The following is a 26022-nucleotide window of genomic DNA, read 5'->3' on the forward strand; positions in this document are numbered from 1 at the left end:
ACTTTTAACTCAAATTACTACTCTTAAATATAATTGTATTTCAATTCGGTAAAAAAATTAAGAATTTTGCATAAATTTATGTACATTATACAAAATTTAAACGAATTTAAGTATTGTTTACACAAATTACCTCCGGAGAATCTTGTGAGCATGAACTTCCATGGTTGATTTTAGTTTTTTTAGTGAGAGAAAAAAATAGAGAGAGAAATGGTGAAAGAGATTATGCGTGTGTAAATGGAGAAATAAGGTGATATGTTGTAGTTGAGGTGAAATGTTGCAGTTTTTTGGGTAAATCATGAATCATGTACGTGGATTAGTAACTGATGTAAATCATTTGGGCTGTTGTTAAAATTTCGAGCGTGTTGGGCCTGGTCCAGCTATTCTAGCTGCACCAGGGTCCATAGTAGACTAATTGCTGTCAAAAACCTATTTTTTTAAATAAATCAGGCCGGAAGCCGGAACTAAGTTTTTGGCCTAAAATTCTACCCACACCTGGTATTTTCCAAGTTGGGCCAAGTTTGATCAGGTCTAGTTTTCGATATCATTTTAAAGACAAGGTTTTTTCGATCTTGTTCAAAATACAGGGTTTTTCGACCTCATTTCAAAGACGAGGTTTGCCTACTCCTCTATACGAGGGATAATTTTCTTATTTTAAAATATGGATAGAATATCAAATGAATTGCCGTAAAATTAGTTTCATTGGTGAAAAACTATTTGGGGTCGCAAATGTTATTAATTTTTCAAATACAATTAGAAAAATTAGATGAAAAACATCCTTACGACTACAAAAGATTATTGTAAAAAAAAATTTCCAACAAAATTGTATTTTCCAGCAATTCAAGCAGGAGATGTTCCATATTGCAAGACCTACTCGTCAATCATAAGGAATTTCTTTTGTAGAACTCGTATGATTTTTTTTATTAATGGATTAGTATTATATGCACGTAATGCGTGCACTGATGTATGAAACATAAAAACTTTTATAAGGCCTATTTAACTATAGTGTTTGATTTTCGCTAATTTCTACTTCACTTGTTTTAATTAATACTTATTTTTGATTGAATTGATTAAAAAATTAACAAATTACTGTATAAATTATTTTGAAGTTGATTATTATGAAAGATTAAAAGGATGCCATAATAATTGTTGTACATCTAATTAATTTTATCCTTAATAAAAGTTGAGAAAAGACATAACATATTATAATATAATTATTGAACAAAGTAACTTATTAATTATTTATGATTATTGATAATTAAGATTGATTGTTATATTGAATTTTCATGTTTTATATTCTTTTGAGGGGGAATTTTACTTTTTATTAAGATTGATCGATTTGTTTTAAGGATATTTTATTTGTAAATGCTATTTTATTTAAAGTTTGATTGAACTCTTAATTGGAATCATATTTTTTTCCTTACATTAGCTAATATACCAATTACCTTAAATATATTATTTTCTTTTTATATTAAAAAAAATATGATTAGTTCATATCGAACCAAACCGCAAACTAAACCGAATTAAATATGGTTCGGTTTTTTTTATATGGTGCGGTTCGATTTGGAAAAATAAAAAGTGGTTTGTGATTTGGTTTTGAGTTAAGGTTTAGTAAAATTAAAACTGGAATTTAAACCAAAATTTTGGCCCAATATCTAATTATCTACAACTAAACCTGGTTATTGGGCGGGTCGGTACGAGTCAGCGTCAAAGAGGGACACATTTTATAAGTTCAATAGCGGGTCAGGGCAATGCGGGTCTCAGGTCGACAATGGGCGGACCAACAAATTATCAATTAAAAAGAAATTGGACTAAGTCATAGTTAAGTATATATATATATATATATATATATATATATATATATATATATATATATATATATATATATATATATATATATATATATACGAAAATATGTATGTAATTTTTTTTTACATTATCTATTTTCTTTATGTATTAAATTGAACAAAATTTTGGCCCTACATTAACCCTACCCAATAAGGGTCCTGTCCATTAAAGACCCTGTCCATGCATTAAGGCCCCTAACTATAAGTTTGGCCCTAACCCTATTATCATTGGACTACCTTGTCCAATAACCAGCTCTATCTACAGGCCAATTCCCTTTCATATATAAGGCAAAAAAAAAAACCCTAATATTCTTATCTTCCAGTCTTCCACCGTTTCTCGCTTTCTCTCTCTTACTTTCTCTTTCCCATTCTTGATCTTCATGCTTTCTCGATTGATTTGGGGAACAAACTTGTGAATTGCAAGTCATTACTGGTAATTCTTTAATTGTTTGATTCCTTTCTCAAATTAGACTTTTGATTTGATGTATGTTTGTATTTTTTTCCTTTTTATTGATTTTCGTGAGTGTGTAATTGGGGATTGAAACTTTTGATTTGACTTAGTCGCAGTTTACGATTTTAGGGTTTCCAGTTGAATAAATATTTGGTCTTTGCTAATTGTGTTTGATGAAATTGTGTTCTTGGTTTTCTTTTGTTGTTAGTTTTGTGATTCTTTTCTTCTTAACTATTGGTTCTGTGTTGATTTTAATAACATTTTTTTTAATACTTGGGATTGGAGATTGGGTTTCTTAGAAAATTTCGGTTTGGTTTGGTTTGTTTGTTTGTTTTTAATACTGAATTCAAAGCGGTGTTGTTTGGTTTGGACCGAATAGTAATAGGGTATGATTTGGTTTGGTTTGAAAAACCCCAAACTGAATTAACACGGTTTGGTTTCTGTTTGGACTATAAACCGAAATCAAATTATAAATCGAACTTTCACTCTTAATTATGGATACTTCAAATGTAATCACTCCTAATTACGAAAAGTGTAACTTTTACGGTAATAATGGGTAAAACCCAATTGATTTGCGTAACAAACTTGTGAATTGTGATTCATTAATGGTAATTCTTTAATTGTTTATTCCTTTCTCAAATTAGACTAATGATTTGATGTATATTTGTATTTTTTTTTTCTTTCTTTTAATTTTCGTGAGTATAATTGGGGATTGAAACTTTTTGTTCGACTTAGTCCCAATTTACGATTTTAGGGTTTTCAGTTGCATGGATCTTTGGTCTTTGCTATTAATTGTGTTTGATGAAATTGTGTTCTTGGATTTTCTTTTGTTGTTAGTTTTGTGATTTTTTTCTTCTTAACTATTGGATCTGTGTTGATTTTAATAAATGTTTTTTTAATACAATAATGAAGATTGGGTTTCTTTAGAAAATTTCGTTTTTTTTTTTTTTTTAAAGGTGATTAAACCGTAAATCGAATTTTCACCCCCTAATTATGGTATTTCAAATGTAATCACCCCTAATCACAAAAACTGTAAATTTTACGATAAAAAATGGATAAAACCGCTATTTCGGGTCTAATTATCACGGGGATAAAAGTGTAACTTTTACAATAAAAATGAGTAAAATCAATATCTAGATAAAACTACTATTTTTCAAGTAGTGATTTTTAAGGCAAACCTACTAATTCAAGTAGTGGTATTGCTCCATGAGTCATGAACTCATGATAAACAAGTTGTAATTTTTTTTTGAAATGTTAATGTCACTCATTTTTTTTTCCAGGAACACACATTTCATTTCATTGCCTTGTTCTCCCGGCAAACAAATAATTCAATTCCATGGACAACCCACCAAAAATCCCATTCCCCGTCGACGGTGCCGAGATATCTGAGCTCGACGATTTCCTTCTGCAGAAGATCCTCTCCAAACTTCCGGCCAAAACCTTTGCATCAGCCGCATGCGTTAGCCGCAATTGGAATGGCATTTGTAGTCGTATTCTAGTTCGTCCCAAATTATCATCTGTCTTCTCTTTGAATACCAACCTTCCCGTAATTTCTCTCTCCTCTCTCATCAAACCCCAACTCCATTAATGTCGAATTGAATTGAATTGAATTCATTTGTTTGATTTGATTGCAGGAAGCTGTGACAGAGGTGACTGACAAGGTTCTTTCTGAGCCAATTCGACCTCATTTTGCAATTCTCTCGATTTGTCCTAATTTTGATATCGATGAAGCTCATAAACTTGTAATTTTATCTTCTATCACTTTCAATTGTTATTTTTTTTATACTGAAAATTGTAATGGGGGTAATGAAACTAAAGTTTTAATTGTGATGTATTTGTAGATTACTGAGAAATTGGGTTCTACAATCCCGATTGTTACATGTGATGTTAATGGGATCATTGGAAGGGATGCGGAAACTGACTGTTTAAGCGAGGTGAGATTGTTTTTGCCTTATGAATGTTGTGCAGGAATTTATTGTGTGATATTGTTTGTGATGTGTAAACACTTGAAGGTTAATTGTTGGCTCAAAAGAATTTTTTAATTAGTATTTGAAAATACTAGTACAAGTTTTCAGGAGGAGGCTTCACCGTTCGAGTGTTTCTTCTTACAAAATTAGCTAATTTATGTGGCTAAAAAAAACTCAAACATAAAAATAAGATATTTATTAGTATTTGAAAATACAAGTTTTAAATTGAAAAAAAATAAGAATTAACAGTGTGTTTGGATAAAGAAAGGGAAAGGAAAAGAAGGGGATGGAGGATAAGAGGAGGGGAGGGAAGAATGGTGAGTTTTCTTTCCAAATCTCTTCATTGATGGAGGGATCAATTTCCTACAGTTTAGTACCTCCATTTCTCTCCCCTCCAATTCCCTTCCTTCCTCATTTTTTATCCAAATGAAAGATACCCCATCTCTCCATTTCTCTTCCCTTCCTTTCCCTCCATTTCCTTCGATCCAAACACACTGTTAGGGCTATATTACCAACTCAATGTTGTATAGTTGATGATGATTGTTAATGACGATTGTTAATGATGGAGGGGCGTTGATCTAACACTACCCCTAACAGGCATTGTATAGCCTGTTTGTTTAGGGGATAAAAGAAGAGGGATAAGGCTTTTGGGAAAGGGTATTAAATTTCCATGTTTGTTTATAGGGATAGGGACTAAAGAGGGGGATGGGACAAGGATTAAAACCCCTCTTATCCTTCAAATTCTATACCTAGGGGGGTTGGTATAAGGATGTAGGGATAGGGATTATAATTAAAATGATATATATACCTTTTAATGAAAAGAGAGGAGAAAGGTAGGTTAGTAAGGGTATATTTGTAAATTTGTTACTTATCCTACTATTATCCCTAACTTATACCAAACAAAGGATAACACTTTATTTTATCCCTATCCCACCCATAATTCTCTATCCTTATCCTATCCTCGTATCCTTCTTATCCCTATCCCACATACCAAACGCTCCGTAAGTGGACAAGTGTTCTTACTATTTCTTTTTTAAATTTTACATAGCGATCACTGAAATCAATGTCATTGTGACTCCTAGTAGACTTTAGACGTCCGAGACCTCGTGCTTAGTGAATGTTGGCAACTATTATCACTCCTAGTCCCATGGAAGCATGCTGGAGATTATTCAAACAATTTTGTTCATACTCAAGCACTCAAGCGTGGTAAATAATGGATCAACGAAATCAACATAATATAAGTTGGAATAACGACAAACCAAAAGCACATGGGAGCATTGTAGTTTTTTAACTTCTAACAAGTGCAAGATTAACAATGTCTGTTTACTTTGTTATCACCTTTACCCTAGCCCGATCTCCGCACATTTAGTTGTAATTAAAAGAAACAATAGTACAGGCACCAGATTTCACCCTGTTCTTACATGTTTTTCATACAATGAAATCATGGCCTTTTTAATCTTCTTTCCCAACCTTGTCTTGTAACAAAGGAGCTCACCCAAATGAAGGCAATCAATGGCAAGCAACGAGCATCTTTCATAACCTTATGGAAAGACTTTGGTGTGTTAGCGGGTTTCACGCCATATCTAAAGCCACTGTGTGGTAAATTAATCACCAATGAAGTGAAATATCCATAAGTATCGGCGAGCTTTGACATTCAATTCACCAATTTTGTTGTTGAAGAAGTACTCAATTATTTTAAAATTTTTAATTTTATATAGTATTGCTTTCTTCGTTCTCTTAGCAACATTGAGTTTTCACATTTGCCAATGCACATTTTATACCATTAATATCCTTTATTTTACTTTAGTAAAAATCATTAAAATTTAATATTGTGATTGTATGTATCGAGGTGAATCCAACAAGAAAACCACATGGCTTTGCTTTTTCTAATGAATAAATCAAGATGGTCAAAAGCGTGTGTGAATAGGGTAAACTTTCCAACGTTGTGATTAAAGTATTAAAAAAGCATGTACAACTTTTCCAAAAGGATATCTCATACAGAGTTAGATGCATGATGGCGAATTCAATATCTATTGGAAAACGTCTCTTCCCAACTACTATCAACTTCTCATTGTTGCCAAAATCCCTTTATGTCTTTTGAAAATGACACATAATCCTCCCTCTTGGATGACTTGATGCCAGATGCATTTCATAAACCATTGCCATATGTCACCATTTTCATCTTTACAATAGAAAAAGCTAAAGGGAACAATTGAAAATTGGCTTTCGTACCCATGGGTTTGAATAATATTCCCTTACACTTGCCATATTGATGGGTTCCATCTATGGTGATAAGGGGTCAATAGTACTTAAAACCGCTTAATGCCTTGAATGCCCAAATCTTCACTTATTTGAAAGAAAAAACAGTGAGAGAGAGAAAACAAAGGTTCTTCGCAAGATGTGGTCGTACATCATTCCTATGTGGTTCCAAGATTAGAATATTTCAAATTTCAATGCTTCTATGTTCTTAGTAAAATCTTTGTAAGGTTTCTTTGATCACCAAAATTGTCTTTTGTCTTGCTAATCAAGCTCACTTGTAGGTGATGGTACAACAAAATCTATCTTTCACCGCTTGCACAATATCATGAAATTTAAAAGAGGAACAAATTAAATCTTTTATGACATTGCTCTGATAATCAAAGGTTAGGAGACGATATTCAATCGAATTGATGTCACAAGCATAAGGGCATTGTCTAAAAAGAGAAGAAAATTGCCATTTATTGGGAGAATTTACCGAGCAAAGAATTAAAATAAAGAAATAGGGGTGGACTTAATGAAAATGTAAAGCTTCTGTGATATATTATTTATTTATTTAAATTTAAGTGACGTATCAACGTGTCCTCGTACCCGTGTCCAAATATCGGACAGAGTCCCGTTGCCTAAAATTTTGGAACTCGCCGGATTAGACACTTGGACATGTATGTCCGTGTCCGACACCCGTTCCCGAGTCCATGTAACATAATTCTCAAGAGTTTATTTCAAAGAAGGGTGAACAAGAATCCAAGAACGTGGTTTCGGAACTTGAACATGTTTTGATGTTGCAGGTTTGGACCCAGAATTGATTCCTCAAGTCCTCTTATCATGTAAAGCTTTCTTACTGTTTTTATAATAGCTTATTTATTTGTGTAGCTTACTATTGACTTGAGAACTGGACAGGTGAGGTTCCCATATTTTGATGATGAGGATCATTGTCCTCTGCATAATGGGGGTATTTCATTAACAATTGGATATTTTCCCAGCCTTAAAGTTGGTATCATCTCACTTCCAAAAGCAAAAAAGGTATATGCTTTGTAAGATAGTCAATTTCATCACCATTCAATTAGCAGAACTTGAAAAGTGAACAATTTTTGTATTGATAGGGAGGCAGTATTGACAAGTTTGTCATGGACCTGAGGGGTTTTTCAGCTTCTGTATCAGGTCTCACATCCCCTGAGGCAATCATAATGTTTGGAGTGAGTTCTTCATTTGTTTTCTTGCTTAAAAGCTATAATTTCCCCTTTGAGATATCTTTTGGTTGTATGCTTCAACTTTGTTTTTTCATGGTGATATAGGATTCACGAGCTCATATGAAACCTGTTCTCGAAAAGTTGGGTGAGTTTCATTCTCTATTTTATACTATCACTTGTAAATTGCTCCTAAGAGATGAAGAGAACTTCAAAATTAGTGCTATGACATGCATGCTTATTTTAGGAGGGAAAATAAAAACCAGAAATTATAGATTGACAAACAAAGTTTGTTACCAACTTTAGAGACAGTAATTTTCTATTATAGGAGTGAATGATAGTTCTAGTGAAATTTTAGTTGAGTAAGAGGAAGAATTTGGTTGGCTATGCTATTTGAAGTTTAAATGCCAATGCTTGAAGCAATTATGTGTACGCTCTGAAGTTTCCCCCTAGTTGCAGTCCATTTCTTATTTGCTAGAGAGGATAATTCCTATAATTCCCCTTATTTTTTTTAAAAAAGGCTCTTGAATCAAGTGAGTGAGTGTAGAAAATCACCCTGCTCAAGGTATGTAGTGACAAAGTTTTTGCTTTGCATTGTATTAGTCCATATCACCAATAAGGTCTGTGAATTTATGCTGCTCATCACATGTATATATTTGACTTCATATTTGCTGGACAAATATGATCAAGGCAAGGTTTAGACTTTAGACTTTAGAGTATTAGCTACTCATGGTGTTCATAGATGTTTAGTTACATGTCTCCTGTTATGGTGTTAAGTAGATGTTTATTGTTTGTTCATTTTGATGCGTTAACTGTTAATACATGAAAATCAATTTCATGGATCCACATCCAGAATGATATTTCCGTGAGTTTGATTTTTCTCTATATTATTCCACTCAGAAGGTCCAGAACATAAAATTAACCGCTTATTTTTTTTAGAAAGGAAGCAATGATGTACGGACTATTTGCTAATATCCTGAACTCCTAAACTGTCTAGAAATCAATCAGCAGCCTTTATTATGGATCATTCCATGTATCATCAACAATTGTGATACCACTCTTTCCATGTTTCCTTAATAAGTTCTAATAATATACCCATGTGTATGTTGTGTCTTGTTATGGCAAGGTTTTTGATCAATCCTTCTTTGAGATGCATAACTACCCAAATTGTGTCGCTGCAAATGCATAAGAGCTCAATTAGAATGAATTTTCTGAATAGTAAATGAAAACCTCCAACAATGGCACATTGATTTGTTCCTTTATTCCATTGAACTAGATTTTGTAATGGTACATCCTGAAGGTAAGGATTATGCCCAACCATTGCATGTTCAACTCTTTTTGGAAAACAATGTTGTATTAGTTTCACTTTCTGACAAGCTGCAATTCATTAGTTGAGTTGGCAACTTTGTATTAGAATTTTTTCCTTAATGATAATAATTTCTCAATTATTTCCCATTACCACGACCATCATATATCTCAAACATCGACTTCCCTAAAGAGCTGGTTTAGACATGTTAATGAAATTATTATAGAAAACCAGTATAATATATGTCTTAAAAAAGACAATAAACATAGCCCACAAATTTTAATGCAAGTAAACACAGTACCACTGAGAGGAATAGGCAGGTTAGTGAAGATGTTTAGGAGATTGATATCAGAGCTGTTTGGCATTTGGCAAAAAAAAAAAATAAAAAAAAAATCCTGAGCTTGGAGATCAACCTGAAGCCTTGGAGAATGGAAGGGGGCTAGAGGGGTGGGAGAAGGAGAATTGAAGCTGATAAATGATCTTGACAACGGGGACCAATTTTCTGGCAATCTGGTGAGTACCTGATATTCAAAATCTCAAATGCACCTGTACTGAGGTGAAGCAAGTGGTACATGTGTGATAAAGAATAGGGAGATGCTTCTAGCTATGTTTTAGTAGAGCCAGCTGTTGATTTATTTAGGCATATATTTTGCTATTACTTTCTGAAAATAGTCATTCTGTACATATGGTATGTATTCCTTTGGCTTTTACTTTTCTAAAATGGTTTTAAATTGCAAAATGCTGGCTCGGCAGATATTCCTTGCTTCATCATATCATGATCATAAATCCATAATAGCTAAATTCTTGTTATGCTGGATTGATTATCATTGCTGATTTATAATGATTTTTGCTAAAAAATTATAGGCCTAATCCTTATGAACTGCTCTTCATTTGTCCATCTATTATTCCATGGGCTAGTCTATCCATATCCCTTTTGGAACCTACTACATCAACTAGATTATTGATATCACTTGGGCAATTGTTGGAACCTACAATATTATTTGGTCCTTCTTTGTTGGTTGAGTTCAGCACCCTGGATCCCTATGGCTTAAGGCTTTCATTAGGTTTTGCTCAAGTGTAGTTGGCTATTTCATTATGACTGCTTTTAATATTTCATTCCTTCTGCTTGTTGAAATCAAGTTTATTGTTTCATCATGATGTACAATGCACTCTATGTTTGACCTTGATATTAGTCATTTAGTACTTCAAGCGGGTTGGCTTAGGTCCAGGGTAAAGTGGCTACTTTAGTGTTTTGTTTTTCTTTTTGTGTTTAAACTGTGTATTTCTAATTTTAGCTTTCCCATGATTAACTTCATACTTTTTTTTTTTTGACTGGTGACTCTTGTGTCCTGCAGATTACGCGTTGTCTCAAAAAACTGTCTTTGCTGGAAATGAAATCTGCAGTTTCAGGCATTCGAGCATTGATACAGAAATCATTTCAACACATCGAGGACAGGGATCATCTTATGATGCTGTTGCTCTTGTTTTTGCAATGAAGAGAACTACATTTGGTGGTATAACATATTGCTTTCTCTTTTTGCATACAGAAATTTCCCTGCTATAGCATTTATGATACGTTCATTTGGGTTAGGGTTTATGCTGTATGAACTGAAAACCTTGGTAATTGTAACATTGATAGACTGGGGATTCTGTATGTGCGAAGGATGTTGCTGCATTAGATGATATTGTTTGTTGTTACCTACCTTATGTTCACATTCACTATTCAGGATTTTCTTGTAAAGTGCACCAATTTTTAATTTGAAAATTTGGAAGTATTCTTGTTATGAATTAATTTTTTATTTGAGGCCATGCTGGATGAACTGCCTTATTTTATTTAGTACCTTGGACCATGGTATTAAACGTAGCCACATCACTACATTGCGACCGCGTTGTAAATGATCTTGAGCTTACCACGACCGAATTAAAGGCTGAAACAGCTGCAAACCACCCATATTACCCGTGAAAGTGATTCTACAATTGTTATTGCAATTGCGACCAGATCTCAGATTTAAAACAATGCCTTGGATTCCTTGGTAACTTTGATTTATTAAAGTGGTTTCTTATTCTCATCTGCTAATTTGTGATACGCATATTATGTAAATAGGAGATAAAATCTTGGTTCATGTTGCCAACCCTATCATAGGGATTAAGACTTCATTAGTGTAGTACTCTTGTGTTCATAAGCTTCAGCATGGTGGAGTCATATGTCTTCTCTCTGAGGAGTGAGGACAATATAATTGTCATGGCCATTCATGTTGGATCTTTAGTACTCATCATCTGCACATATGTGTACAAAGTTTACTTTTGTTATTGAAGTGAAAAATTTTATGCAGAGAATTTCCTAACTTCCAGATTGTACCCATGCTCACGGGAAACCATGAAAACATTCTTGCTATCAATCATAGGCTTTTTACATTGCTCCGAACCTTCTCTTCGTTGTAGTTCTATAGGATATTATGCATGTGGTTTTTTAGAGTTTAAACTTGTTGCACATTTCTTGTTTGGCTCCATTTCTCAAAGTTACTACCCCACACGTCATTGAATACTTTTCATATAAGATAGAGTTTAAACTTTATCTTGAATGCTTTCTTTTGCAGTTAAGTAGTGAATTGTATTTACAAATATGACTTTGGCCTCTTCTATTGCAGGTCAAGGGAAAATTGAATTCCATTTTGCAGTAGGAGCCGGAGTTACTGCCGTGGGCACAACATATCAAGTGGTTTCTGCTAAAATGAGGACCCCTGACTTTACTACATGGTTGACTGCCAAACGAGAGGGAGAAAATGAGATTCTTGATGGTGAAGGATTGCTACATGATTTTGAAATGGAGGTATGCTTGTTTCTTTGCAATGAAGTGTTTTAATTTATGGCTCAAGTATTTGGATATCGACCTCAACTTGTATTCAAATGTGAAAATTATGTGAATTTTTCAATGCTTGTTAGTCATATATATTTATAATTGCAAGATTTGCAACTAACAACTATGAGTATATTTTTTATGTTGATGTTTTTTATTTGTCAATGTGTAGCATTAACTCTAGTACAACAGAACTTGAGAGTGGAAAGGGAATTAACAACTGATCATGGTAGTGTAAATATTTTCTTCGTGTGTGTTGGGCGGAAGAGGGGGGGGGGGTATAAGGCTATGCTTTTTGCTTGTTTGTTTATTTATCTGCATGTCAAGAAAAATTCTTTCTGGATTATTCAGATGGGCGATCCAGTTCCGAATTATGATCTGCACATTGGGATAAGAAAAAGAAGAAAATATTCCATTGGCTCAGAGCAGGCTAGATATGTGAAGACTGTGGCCTATCATCCTGTTCAAGAGTAAGACATCTGACTATAATTTATTACAAATATAAGTTTAGAGAACATGTTGCTGCCCCATGCATATGTATATGCTACTTTGCTAGTGTAATCACTGACTGTGTTTGAATGCTTGGCATATATATACTGAACACGAGTGGTATTCTACTCTGTTAGATACTGTGATAGAGATGGACTTCCATACTTCCATCTTTTGGACTATATATGCTGCTTTTAGTTAATCAATAAAGATTGTAACCATGCTAAGAGCAAGATGTACAATAAATGGGATAACTGCGAAAGTTTTGTTGCAATAACATAAAACTACCACCCTGAGCTATCAACACATTTGATGAAAGACCAGATCATCCTCTGCAAAATTTCATATTTCTAAACATGATTTAGGTTTTAAAACATATTGGAGTATCTATTAATGCTAATTAGATTTTAAAATTTGTAGTTTTTGCTGTATTTTATTATGAATTTATATACTTATAAATTGATAGATTGGACTTTGGGCTTGGTTAAAACTTTGAAGTTTGAATTAGTGAGGAGTAAGGGCTTGTCTACATAATTTGGGGCATCTCACTCTCTTTTTTTTATTTTCTCTTTAATTTAGTTTGGAACGAAGTATTTGTTTTGCAGTTTCCAGTTATTTGCTGGATTTAAGTTTATAATATGGAAAAAGAGTTGGCTTTCTCATATTCTGCATCAGTTTTTCTCTTTTCTTCACCAGTTAGCAGCTCATTGTACTCTACATCTAGCAAATGTTTAGTTGGTTTAGTTGCTTGGTTGATAGAAAATGATAACCCTTAGTTTTGGTCTTTTGGTATTATATTAGGTTTTATTTTTACATTGGGTTAGTGTTATACACTTCCTCCGTTAAGTTCTTTGCACTTCCCGTTTTAGTGTGCTCTTAAGTTCTTTATCCTTTTATTTTACTTTAATATTTTGGCAAACACCTTCCCATTCACTCTCTCATACTTTTTCCAACAATTTCTTACACCACTCGGCTTTCCACAATCTTTCTACGTTTTCCACCTTTTTTCTTACACCTACCCAAATTTTTACAATCTCTTTCCTACTTTATTCACGTATTCATTACACCCACTCATCACATCAACAATCTCTCATCAATTGCATTAATTTGTGTGCAAATAGTAGTCATAAAGTACTTTCAGGGAACAAAAGTAGTACATAGAATTAAAATTTAGTAAGAACCATGACCTATAATGAGAATTGATAATCAATTTGGGTTCTTAAATCATCATAATTAGACAAATGATTAAGGTGCTTCCCATGACATTCTCGTAATTTTTCCACTTCTCAATTTAATTCTAGTTTCTTTGTGCTGAATGAAAACTTATTTAAATTAATTTTTATTAAAGAAATATTATTAAAATTTATTATTTGCATATAAATTAAGGCAATTGAAGGGAAAGTGGTGATGTGGTGAATAAGCGTAAGAAAAAAAAAAAGAATAAAGAAAGATTTATAAAGAGTATAGTGAGTTGAAAAGTGTATAAATTGTGGTGTGAAAGGTAAAGGTGTCAAAAGGATCTGCCAAAAATGAAATAGAGTGAAAGTGTGAAGAATTTTATAAAATGGACAAAAACAAAAAGTGCTTAAAAGTTGTAGAAAGTTTATTGTTATTCGATGATTTATTGTTATTTTTCCTTGAAAGTTTATTATAATTAAATAATAATTCCTCTGTTCTCTTTTAATTAGGACGTTGAGATTTTTACACTTGTCAATGCACATATTGTACCATGAATATCTTTAATTATATTTTAGTAAAATTATAAAGAAAAAAATACAAATAAATAATCCCAACTTTGCTCCATCTTCCCAAAACAATCCTACCTTTCAATCATTTCAAAACACTCCCACCTTTTACACATATCTTCTTTTAACAATCCTTTTGACTTGCAACCTGTTAAATAGTTTAATATTGATTTTTTTTTTTTTTATAATCTCTCTACTGTTGGGAAAGATCACAAATAATCTTGTAGCGGAAATAATATTCACTTTCCTTTTGTGTATAAACAAATAGGTAACAATTACATCTCTCTAATAGAATAGATTAACTCACAAATTGTTTATAAACTATAAACTAACATTCGATGGTATATTCTCAAATTTAAATATGTTTCTCTATTTATCAAAACAATGTGATACAAATTCTATCTGAATTACGATTATCATCACCAAAGACTACATGATTACACAATATATATAATCCTTCTGTTACTAAATAATGAGCGACTTAAATGAGATAACTATACCCCATTATTATTCTTCTCCTTATTTTTCCTCTACATCATTCTTTCACTTCCTTTCCTGTAAATTCTCCTTTGTTATTTTTTAGCAAACTCTAAAAATAAGGAGGAATATTATCCAACAAATCTCCCCCTTCCGACTTAGTTAGGAGATTATTGATAGACCCGCTTTATCTCGTCAAACATCAAGCTTTTGCATGGTCAATGTTTTTGTCATCATATCTAAACCATTGCGGTCGGTATGGATCTTTTCCAAATGCAACAACTTGGCTTCAAAGACTTCTCGTATCCACTGATACCTTACGTCTATATGTTTGGAACGGGCATGGAAGGTAGGATTTTTTGCAAGATGAATAGCACTTTGGCTATCACAGTATAGTGTATACTTATGTTTTTTAATCCGCAACTCTTGTAGGAAATTCTTCATCCACAAGAGCTCTTTACATGCTTCCGTCACAGCAATATACTCGACTTCCATTGTTGATAATGCAACACATTTTTGTAACCTTGACTGCCATGATATAGCCCCCCCTGCAAAAGTCATCATATAGCCTGATATTGACTTTTGTGAATCAACATCATTTGCCATATTTGCATTTGTGTATCCTTTTAACACAGGATCTCCTTGGCCAAAACTTAGGCACATTTTTTATGTGCCCCATAAATACCTTAAAATCCATTTTACAGCTTCCGAATGTTCTTTTCTTGGATTCGAGAGGAACCTACTTACAACACCTACCAAGTAGGCAATGTCGGTCTTTACAGACCATAGCATACATCAAACTACCCACTGTAGATGAATAAGGAACTTTAGTCATCTCTTCTCTTTCTATCTCACTTGTAGGACATTGTTCAAAACTCAACTTAAAATGACTTGCAAGTGGAGAACTTACTGGTTTGGCCTTATGCATGTTAAACCTCTCATATATCTTTCCTGTGATAGCCATAACTTCTTATTTGGAGATTTTTATGCCTAGTATTTGTTTTGCTGGTCCTAAGTCTTTCATGGCAAAACACTTATTCATTGCCTTTTTTAAGTTGGCGATTTTATTGGTGTCGCGGCCAGTAATTAAGATATCATCAACATAGAGGAGTAACATAATAAAATCTCCCTCTGCAAATCTTTTGATGAACACATAATGATCTGATGTCGTCTTGTGATACTAATGATCCTTCATAAAGGATTCAAATTTTCGATACCGTTGATGCGGAGCTTGTTTCAAACCATAAGTCTCTTATTCAAACGACATACCATTTGCTCTTTTCGTTCAAATCACCCAGGTTGTTCCATATATATTTCTTCTTCCAAATTACCATGTAGGAAGGCTGTTTTCACATCTAATTATTCAATTTCTAAATCCATGCATGCTGCCATGCCGAAGTATTGACGACATTTTCACCACCGGTGAAAATATTTCTTCAAAGTTAATACCTTTCTTTTGACTGAACCCCTACACAACTAGCCTTGCTTTGTATCTTAAGTGCAGAATATTTTCCTTACTCTTCAATCTAAACACCCATTTATTCTCGAGTGTTCGTCGACCCTTTGGTAATTGTACCAAATCAAATGTGTGATTCTCATGCAAGGATTTTATCTCGTCTTGCATGGCTTCTATCCACTCTTTTTGGTGAATATCTCTTTAGAGCCTCTTCTTAAGACTCTGGCTCTCAACTGATAGTCACCACTAGCAAATTTTGCTGGAAGTCGTCTATCTTTATTAGACCTTCTTAACTCTAGTGGTGATGGTGGTTGATTTTCTTGTTGTGTTATATGTTCCACATTCTCATGGTTATCATAATCGTCAATGTTGTGAGGATGATCTTCTTGGTTCACTTCTCTCCCGTGATCATCAACTACACCCGGGGAAGGAACTAGATTCATAATCATAGGCAATTCTTCACGGGATATTGTAGACTTTCCCAATTTTTGTATGTCTTCAATGGTTTGATATTAAAAAAAGACGACATTTCTACTTCTGACAATCTTTCTTTCAGCAGGACTCCATAACCTATAACCAAACTCATCTTCATGATAGCCAAGAAAAATACATTGTTTTGTCTTGCTATCAAGTTTTGATCTCTCATCCTTCCGGATATGAACAAAGGCTCTACATCCTAACACCTTCAAACTTTCATAATTTACTTTTCTCCCTGACCATATCATTTATGGACCTTCACTATAAAAAGAAACTGAAGGAGAAATATTGATCAAATGAACTGCATTTTTAACTGCCTCCCCCCAAAATGATTTAGGTAACTTTGCATGAGACAACATTGAACGAACTCTTTGTGATCGTACGATTCATTCTTTCTGCAATACCATTTTGTTGTGGCGTTTTTGGGACAGTTTTCTCAAGCTTTATCCCATACTTCCTGCAGTATTCTTCAAATGGACCTCTATACTCACCACCATTATCCAATTGTACACATTTTAATTTCATGCTCAATTCCCTTTCGACTTTTACATGAAACATTATCCGATCGTAAGCATCAAGGACTTGGTCTTTACAAAGATAGACCTATACTTTCCTGGAATGGTCATCAATAAATGTGACAAAATAAGATGCCCCACTAAGAGATTTTTCTGTCATAGAACATTCATTAGTGTGAATCAAATCTAGAATACGTGGTCTTCTAGATGGTGGATTTCTTCGAATTGAAACTATGTGTTGTTTTCTGGCTAAACAATTAACACAAGATTTCAAATGAACATCCTTCAAATGAACATCTTTCGAGTGAGGATTTGCAATCCATTCTCACTCATATGTCCGAGCCGCTTATGCCATAACTCCGTAGAACATTCTTCTACTACATTCAACTGTGTGTTGAGCTTCCCATTTGTGACATAAATGGTTTGTTGCTTCTTTCCATGAGCAATGATTATCGAGCCTCTCAACAACTTCCACTTTCCATTAGAAAAGTGATTCGCATACCCTTCATCGTCAAGTTTACGAGCTGAGATCAAATTCAATTGAATATTTGGAACATGTCTGACAGCATTGGTTTCCAAGCAAACATCTATAATACCAATCATTTTGCAGGATCCATTATTTCCCATCCTTACAAAGCCAAGATCGCCGCTAGTGTAAGATGTGAAGTAATCTTTGTTTGTAGTTAGATGATATGAAGCACCTGTATCAATCACCAGCTACAATCTTCATTTGTAAGGTTATAACATGAGTCATCACCTGCAAAATAAACTTCATCACAAACTGCTGTAGCCGTGACATTTTTCTTGTCTTCATTATCACCACTCTTGTCATTCTTTGATCTCATGTCCCTTTTCCATATTCGACATTCACTTTGCTTATTTCCTGCCTTATGACAATAAAGCAAGTGAACCTCTTCTTGGATTTCGATCTGGCTCTCGTTTTATCTTGGCTTTGGGAGCCTTTAAACATTGGTCTCCCTCGACTTTCAACAATGTTTGCTTTAGTTTGATTATTTGTGGAGGCAAATTCTTTCCTTCTAGCTTCTTCATTGAAAAAGCTATCTTTAACCATGTTAAGGGTGAGTTTACCATTCAGAGCCGAATTGCTCACCAAGTTAACAAGAGTTTCCCAGTTATGGGGTAATAAGGCTTGGACTTCATCTTCAATTGTCATGCTAACATTTGTTAGCTGATTAACAATGCCTTGAAATTCATTTATGTGTTCTGCCATATTTTTGCCTTCTTTATATAGAAGACGAACCAACCTTCTCACCAATGTAGCTTTATCTAAAGTTGTCTTCCTCTCATACATTGACTCAAGCTTTTACCAAAGTTTGTAGGCATTGGTATCATTAGCAACATGTTGAAAAATGCTTTGATCAATATGTTGTCGTACAACCCAACTGCCTTCCGATTCTCCAATTTCCATACATCTTCGGTTTTACTTTCCGGTTTATTTTCTTCCTCGATGGGTTTATACAAATCCTTACAATAAAGGATATCCTCCATTCGAGACTTCCACATGGAATAGTTGGACGACGTCAATTTAATCATTCTCGATAAGCTTACCATCGAATCTTCCATTTTGTTTTATACGTGTATGTCTGTAACTAACTCTGATACCGTGTTGGGAATGATTACAAATAATCTTGTAGCGGAAATAATATTCACTCTCCCTTTCTGTATAAACAAAATAGGTAACAATTATATCTCTATAATATAATATATTTACTCACAAAGTGTTTATAAACTATAAACTAATATTCGATGGTATACTCTTAAATTTAAATATGTTTCTCTATTTATCAAAGCAATGTGATACAAATTCTATCTGGATTACGATCATCATCACCAAAGACTAAATGATTACACAATATATATAATCCTTCTATTACTAAATAATGAGCGACTTGAATGAGATAACTATACCCCATTATTATTATTCTTCTCCCTAGTTTTCCTCTACATCATTCTTTTACTTTCTTTCCTGTAAATTCTCCTTTGTTATTTTTTAGCAAACTCTAAAAATACGGAGGAATATTATCCAGCATCCTCCCACCTCCCTACCCCCTTCCATGGCTACCCATCACCATAACCACCACAACCCCACCCACTGTCCGCCTTAGATGTAACCTCAACCCCACCCACTGCCACCCTGAACACTCAACTCCACCACTGCCAACCCCAAAACGGAGAAACCCCACCCAACCACTGGAAAACTCTCTAATAACCACCCCGAAATCCCAACCCCGACCACGAAAATCTCTACCCATGCCGGAAAATCCCTTAACTACCCTGAAAACCCAACCCCGACCCCAAAAACCCCATCCCTAGCCTCGAAAACCCCCTACCTACGAAGGAAAACCTTAGCCACCACCCAAAACACCAAACCTCGAAACACCCACCCCTATCCCCCCAACGAAAACCCCCTATCCACCCCTGAAACACCCATCCCCCCACCTCAATAACACCACCCCAACCCCAGAGCTTCCCCTCATCCCCCCTTTTCATTTTTGCTCCTCTGATTCAACAGCATCATCACCATCAGACATCAGTTTTTCTGATTCAATTTTTAATCAGAAGGGAAAGACGGGGACAGGGGTGGGGTTGTGAGGGAAGGCGAGGGCGGGGATGTGGAGGGGAAGGGGGTGGCCGTTTAGGCCGGGGGCGGTGCAGGGGTGCTGAGGGCTTTTTTTCAATATAAAATTATTTTTATTTTTTTTAATTATTAGAAAAAATAAAATAAACCTATTAAAAGTCGACACGTGACATATAACCTAAGAAAACCGGTCACCAAGGATTGATAAAAGAAGATCCCCGTAAAATGTGGGATTGTTTTGGAATAAATTGAAGGTCGGATTATTTTGAGAAGACCGAACAAAGGTTGAAATATACATCTAGACGAATGTAACAAGACTTCACATGACCACTTTTTTCATAACGTATAAATCACAAAAGATAGTCAAAATAGATACTTTGAATAATGTAAAATTTCCAAAGTTCCAATTAAAAATGAACAAATGAATAGAGGAAGTAAATATAGTATTTTTTGCTTTACTTATAAGGGATAAAATTGGTTCTCCTTTGGTTTTGCTTCTCAATTCTCATTGAAAGTCTAAGGCTGCTCAAGATGAGAAGGTTGAGACTTAGTTATGGCCTTTTATAGAGATGAGATGTTCATGATTATTCAGCATTTTCATCTTCTATTTTTCCCTCTTTGGACTTTTTTCCTTTTGCCCAATCTCCTTGGCCCTTACAGATTTCCCATTCCACCATTTATATTCAATTTGAAGCTTTGCAATGCTATTGTAAGATTAAATTTTCAAACGTGTTGATGATGCTTAAGGTTCCACTTGGAAAAGTAACATATAACTGCAATAAACTTTGTTTTGAAACTAAAATTTCTCGCATTTACAAAGCTATTTAATTAATTGGTGATAAGTGTTAGATCTTAATTAAATTTTTTGGACATAAGTTTAAGATTTTAATCCTTTAATTTATATTTATTCAAGTGTTCACACCCTAATATGATTTCTTGACCGTTAATTCATTCTCTGGACTAAGGCTTTGTTGTTGTAATTCAATCTCTATTTTTCGCTATGTTTTTATTTATGTATTTCTTGGACATCTTACTTTTGGTTTGGACTTGAACTTTGAAAATTATTCAGGAGTCTTTGTTTTGTGGGTGTTTTAATTTAGATGAGTCTGAAAGCTTGTTTCTCAAAACTGAGTGTCCTATAAAGAGTGTAAGAAGCCCCAAGTCATTCTCACCCTTTCCAACAATACTATAAATTTAAAGTATACACATATGTGTATTGTGTTTTTGTGCACATGTAGTTCTCACCCTTCTCACATTAAATATAATATTTATCACTTTATATATTAAGAAAATTATCAAGACAATTATTCATATTTTAAGTACTCTGTATTAAAAACCTAGAATTTTAAGTAGATTTGATGCTTGCAAAAATTTGAGACAGCTAACATCATGCTAAAGTCATCACCCACTTCATAACTATTTATTGTAAAATTATAACTATTAATCTGCCCCAACTATTAACATATTAATCATTATTATACAGAATTCCATAACTTTCAACCATATAACCATAATCATGAACAAAATACATCTTATACAACCCAAAACTGATAACTAACCCGAAAACTATTAACCAGATAAAAATCATAACTATTTATCTAAACAGCGCGTTTTGTGTTACATCCTGTGGCCGCTTGTAAAAGAATAAAGTAACCCCTAAAACACTGACCGAGTAACCCCTGTAACACTGAACGAGTAACCCCTATATCACTGACAAAGTAACCCCTGTAACACTAACAAAGTAACCCCTGAATAGTGATTAGGTAATCCCTATAACACTAATGAAGTAACCCCCATTATGGCTTGCCACATAACATGTGGCCAGCCACACATAAGAATTTGTGTTACCTAAAATCATATTTTACTAAAAAAAAAATCATAATATCAATCCATAACTATAAATTGAAAAACGATAACAACTAATTCAAAAACTTTTTATTAAAAGAAACTATTGTGTATTGACCCAAAAAAATCTTTATTTCCTCTTTGTTCCTCAGTGACAGTTGAATGTGATGTGGTACTATGCTTGGATTTTTTTTTTTAAATTGCATTTCGGCCAATCTCTGGTGGCCAGTCGCCAGTGCTCTCGCCTCTATGCTTTTAGTTGTTGAACTTACACTTAACATACTACAAATCTTAACATCAATCACCCAAAATCAACCATTTGCATGTATAAAAATCCTACATAGACCAACTAAACTACCCAAAGAAACAAATATTTCTCAAATTTCTAGCATCTAGAGGAACAAAATAACAAGAACAAGCTATTAAGCTGATTCAATAATTTGGATCAGGGGTCTCGTAATTTGTAAGCTAATGTATCTCCCACACAATCGAGCTCTCATGTGTTTGGCCCATGATCGGTGGATGGCTGTTCTAAGGCATGTACCCGTGGGCCCTAGCACTACTGGATGTCATTTTAAGAGAAAACGAGAATGAATGTGAAACAAAATAATTAACACTATGCTCCCTATTAGAATGTTCAACCTACCCATTCTGGTTTGCCAGCAGCATGAAGCAGAACACTATAGTATATTAGACCTTTTCACCTAGTCCTAGGTTTACAGTCATAATCGGTTCTTGTATTATGATTGCTCAAGGTTCTGTTTCCAATGTCTACAGATCCTTTGGATTGAGTTCAACTTTGTTGTGTGAGCTCTCATTATGTTATTGTCTTGCCTAAATTCTGATTATTACCAATTATAAATATGTATTTCTCTTTAACCATAATAATTTACTCTGTACTGTATATGTTGTGTTTGAAACCGCAACTTTTTAATTTGGTTATCCAATTCATTTTTATAAAACAGCTGGGGATCAAAGGACTTCCAGGATTCGTTTGTGTTACGTCCTCGTTTTCTTTTTTGAGCTTTACATGCCCACTTGATGTCACTATTTTGTTATGAGTATCTTGAACATCTATATGCTATTTCTGCATTCTATGCTGCTGTTAACTTTTGCCAAATTTGATTTTGCAGGGGAGATGAGCAGTACCTGTATGTTGGCGGTTTGGATATTAAGACTGGTGATACATTTCGTTTTTATATTCCTGATAGAGAATATGCATTGGATTCATGTGCCACTGTATCTGAAAACTTTGGAAAGCTAAAGGACAAGGATATCATCGGAGGTTTAGTCTTTTCTTGCTGTGGCCGTGGTGAATTTTTTTTTGAGAAGCCAAATGTTGATAGCTCCCCATTCTTGGATAATTTTCCTAATATTCCGTTGGCAGGAATGTTTTGTGGTACAGAAATTGGACGTGGTTTCCCCAATTTAGGGCAAGAAGAAGCTTCTGAAAGTCTCTTGCATGCCTATAGTTCTATCTACCTACTTCTGTCTTACATTCCGCCTACTCCTAGTTCATAGAATGCTAACGGAGAACCTCTCCGTGCTTGCTTAAAGAGGGTCTTGTATGCAAAGCAAATGACAACTATTGAGAAAGCTCTGTCTGTTTTGTTTGTACCCTGATAGAATATGTATAACTGCTTTAATTTCATGCTGGTGATTGTTCTTTACAACATTACTCCGAGTTATTTGCTAGTAAAACTTGAAATATATTTGTCTTATTATACAAGTAGCGGCAGCGCGCAAGTTAGGTTGCAATCTGATTTAATCCTCAAATGAAGATAAAATATATTTATTATAGAGTGCACGAGGATGTTGTAGTTGTACATTAGGCCTTATATTTGGACTTAGCTTGTTGGTCAGTACCTATTTTAAAGTTGTTTAGCCCATTTTATTAAATATCTATACTTACTACTCCCTCAGTGTTTAAATAATGAAACGTTTGTTTTCGAACAAGCAACCTCTACCTCTAAAACTAAGTGTTGCTATGTCATATTTTATACTTCGTATTCTTTATTGAATACAAAATATTAATATGTAGAGGATGAAAAATATGAAAACAACTTTTATTACAAAAAAGTTAAATCATTAATTTAAATGTATACTAATAATCAACTGCATGTATCTGACCCGATGCATTTCCTGGGCCAAAATACTAGTTCATCTTTAGAGATGGATGCACTCTATTTAAATACAGAGTAACTCGAATGACTAATTTATTTATTTCTAAATGAAGAATTTTAAATGACCGTTTAATATTATCAAGTCAACTGAGCAATAATTTTGTGTATACATACAAATTTAGATCCAATCTTAGAATAGCAAATACTGTTTCGGGAGAGCACCGATAACTTGTATCTGAGTCGGTAATAGCTTATTGCCAAATGGATGCCTTTACAGTCAACGTAGATTAGCTGTTCTCGTGGTTTGTCCTAAGTCCGATGCTAAAGTCAGTAAACTGGATGATAAGGATATGAAAAGTGATATGAGAGTGTTTTGATTAAGAAAATCATACCTTAAAAGTGAAATATGCTTGGGTATTTATAGAAATTCCCAAGTTGGTACCACATGTCGGTCCACGTAGTTGTCTTGTCAAGTGGATGGTGGGTGTCCACGTGGTCGAAAGCATGTCTCCACGTGGCTGGCGAAATAGGTTGATATGGGCAATATAAGAAATGTTACAGATGCTAAGATCCGACCCGATTTACTTGATTCATATCGATGTCGGTATCATTCTAATTACCACGACTTGGCTAAAAGGATGAATTATAAATTAATTGTAAACATCATGTGTGTTTCTAAGGAATGAAACAACATAAAGTTTTATTACTTGTCCAAATGATTATATTTGCTAAGACTAGAGCTGTGAATTCGGATATTTGGGTCGTGTTTGAGTCAGGTCAATGTGGATCGGGTCAACTCGGGGTTAATATTATTACCTTTGCGGGTTAGGTTCGGGTCGATTCAATGTGGGTTGGGTCACGTTAAGTCATGTATCCTATTGGGATTGGGTCGTGTTTTGATCGGGTCAATAAAAGGTCGAGTTAAATATGGGTCGGATTAATAACAGGTCGGGTTAAATTCGGGTTTCAACGGTTATAATGGGTTAGAGGCTTTCACAGCTTTTGGGTTGGGTTCGGTTCAGGTCAATAATTTGAGGGTTGGTTTGAGGTTGGATCATATTTTGTTTGGGTCACTATTTTCTCGTGTTCAAACACATCAGGTCATGGTCGGGTTCAGATAAATTTTTCAAGTCAGGTTATCATCGGGTCATTGTCATACAGTCATACTCGTGTTTAATCATTATCAAGTTCAATTTAAAACTAGATAAGTTTTTATAAGGGTTACCCAAGTTCAATTAAATAAATAAATAATTTCTAAGAGGTGTAATAAGTTCAAAGAATTTAAAATAAGTTCTGATAAGTAAATTAGGTGAATATCACCTACCTTTAGTGCTTGAATATTTATAATCATTTCATCTGAGATAATTTTAAACTAAATAAGTCTTTTGTTAGACTATATTTCATTCACATTTTTACAGTTATTTTAGGAGAAATCATTTCAAATAAGTCTAGATTCGAGCTAATAAGTTCAAATAAATTTAATTAAATAAAATAAGTACAATTTATTTTTTTGAAGAAACGTTAGCCGGACAATATTATTAAATCATATCAATTTCCGCCAAAGTAACACAACTTTGGGGGAAATTATCAAACCATACACATGTAGTATCATTTGTACAAAACCGAGCAACTAAGTGTGCTAAAGTATTACCCGACCTACGCACATGACTACACTTAAAAGAAGAAAAAGAAGTTTTCACACTCTTGATATCCTCGTAGAATAGCATAAGAGTAGAGTATCCCACATCTTCATTGTTGATGGTACGCACCGCATTAGAGGCGTCACATTCAAGCTCGACCTTCGTATGCCCCAACTGACATGCAAGCAACACACCTAGCCTCGCTGCCGCCACTTCAGCCTGCTCCACACCCCATCTCGCTTTCACACACCTGACAGCAGCAGTAATAATGCTACCCGCATCATCCCTTAACACAGCACCAGGTCCCACCATACCACCAGCCCCTAAGTGAGCATCCGAGTTGATTTTAATAAACCCAGCAGCAGATAGGCGCCAGTTCCCAGGGGCAGCATTACCTGTAATTCCAGCAGGCCTAAAAACTCTAGCGGCATACTCAGCATAATCTTGGAGCGATTTTGTGAAGTTGGTGGCCACAACGGAAGGATCAGCCACAGGTTCTTGGTGCACCCTCATGTTCCTACAAAACCAAGCTGCCCAGCAAAGAGTACAGAACAGGCTTAGTTCATTTTTGTTAAGTCTGTTCGCAACCCACAAAAAGCGATCAGCAAAAGAAGAGTTTGGCAAATCAGCTAGCATTTGGATGCATTTGAAAAAGCGCAAATTTCACCTCCTCTGCCGTTGGCTCACAATCAAGAACATTATTCATTTCCATCGATACAACTCTTTCCATCCCGATCAAGGCATCATCAAAATCAACAGGGCCCTCTGAAGCGAACAAATGAGAAAAA

At 34.4% G+C, this 26022-nt stretch overlaps 1 protein-coding gene across 1 annotated transcript; it reads left to right on the forward strand.

The window, feature by feature from the left end:
• The first annotated feature begins 2344 nt into the window (after positions 1-2344).
• LOC110739692 (F-box/LRR-repeat protein At5g63520-like) lies at positions 2345-23192 on the forward strand. The gene is made up of 10 exons (XM_021920152.1): positions 2345-3841; positions 3930-4037; positions 4137-4229; positions 7419-7541; positions 7622-7714; positions 7814-7853; positions 10367-10525; positions 11660-11841; positions 12220-12338; positions 22605-23192. Exons 1-10 carry the CDS (start codon positions 3632-3634, stop codon positions 22990-22992), a joined length of 1515 nt encoding a protein of 504 aa, XP_021775844.1. The 5' UTR covers positions 2345-3631; the 3' UTR covers positions 22993-23192.
• The last annotated feature ends 2830 nt before the right edge of the window (positions 23193-26022 follow it).

Source organism: Chenopodium quinoa, unplaced genomic scaffold (genome assembly GCF_001683475.1).
Source record: "Chenopodium quinoa cultivar QQ74 unplaced genomic scaffold, ASM168347v1, whole genome shotgun sequence".
Classification (NCBI taxonomy): domain Eukaryota; kingdom Viridiplantae; phylum Streptophyta; class Magnoliopsida; order Caryophyllales; family Amaranthaceae; genus Chenopodium; species Chenopodium quinoa.

What these genes read in the sequence shown, in the direction of transcription:
- LOC110739692 (XM_021920152.1), top strand. Translation starts at nt 3,632, where the DNA reads ATGGACAACCCACCAAAAATCCCATTCCCCGTCGACGGTGCCGAGATA. An exon ending in AAACTGACTGTTTAAGCGAG is followed by an intron (nt 4,230 to 7,418) that starts GTGAGATTGTTT and finishes AGAACTGGACAG; the next exon opens with GTGAGGTTCCCATATTTTGA. An exon ending in ACCTGTTCTCGAAAAGTTGG is followed by an intron (nt 7,854 to 10,366) that starts GTGAGTTTCATT and finishes TGTGTCCTGCAG; the next exon opens with ATTACGCGTTGTCTCAAAAA.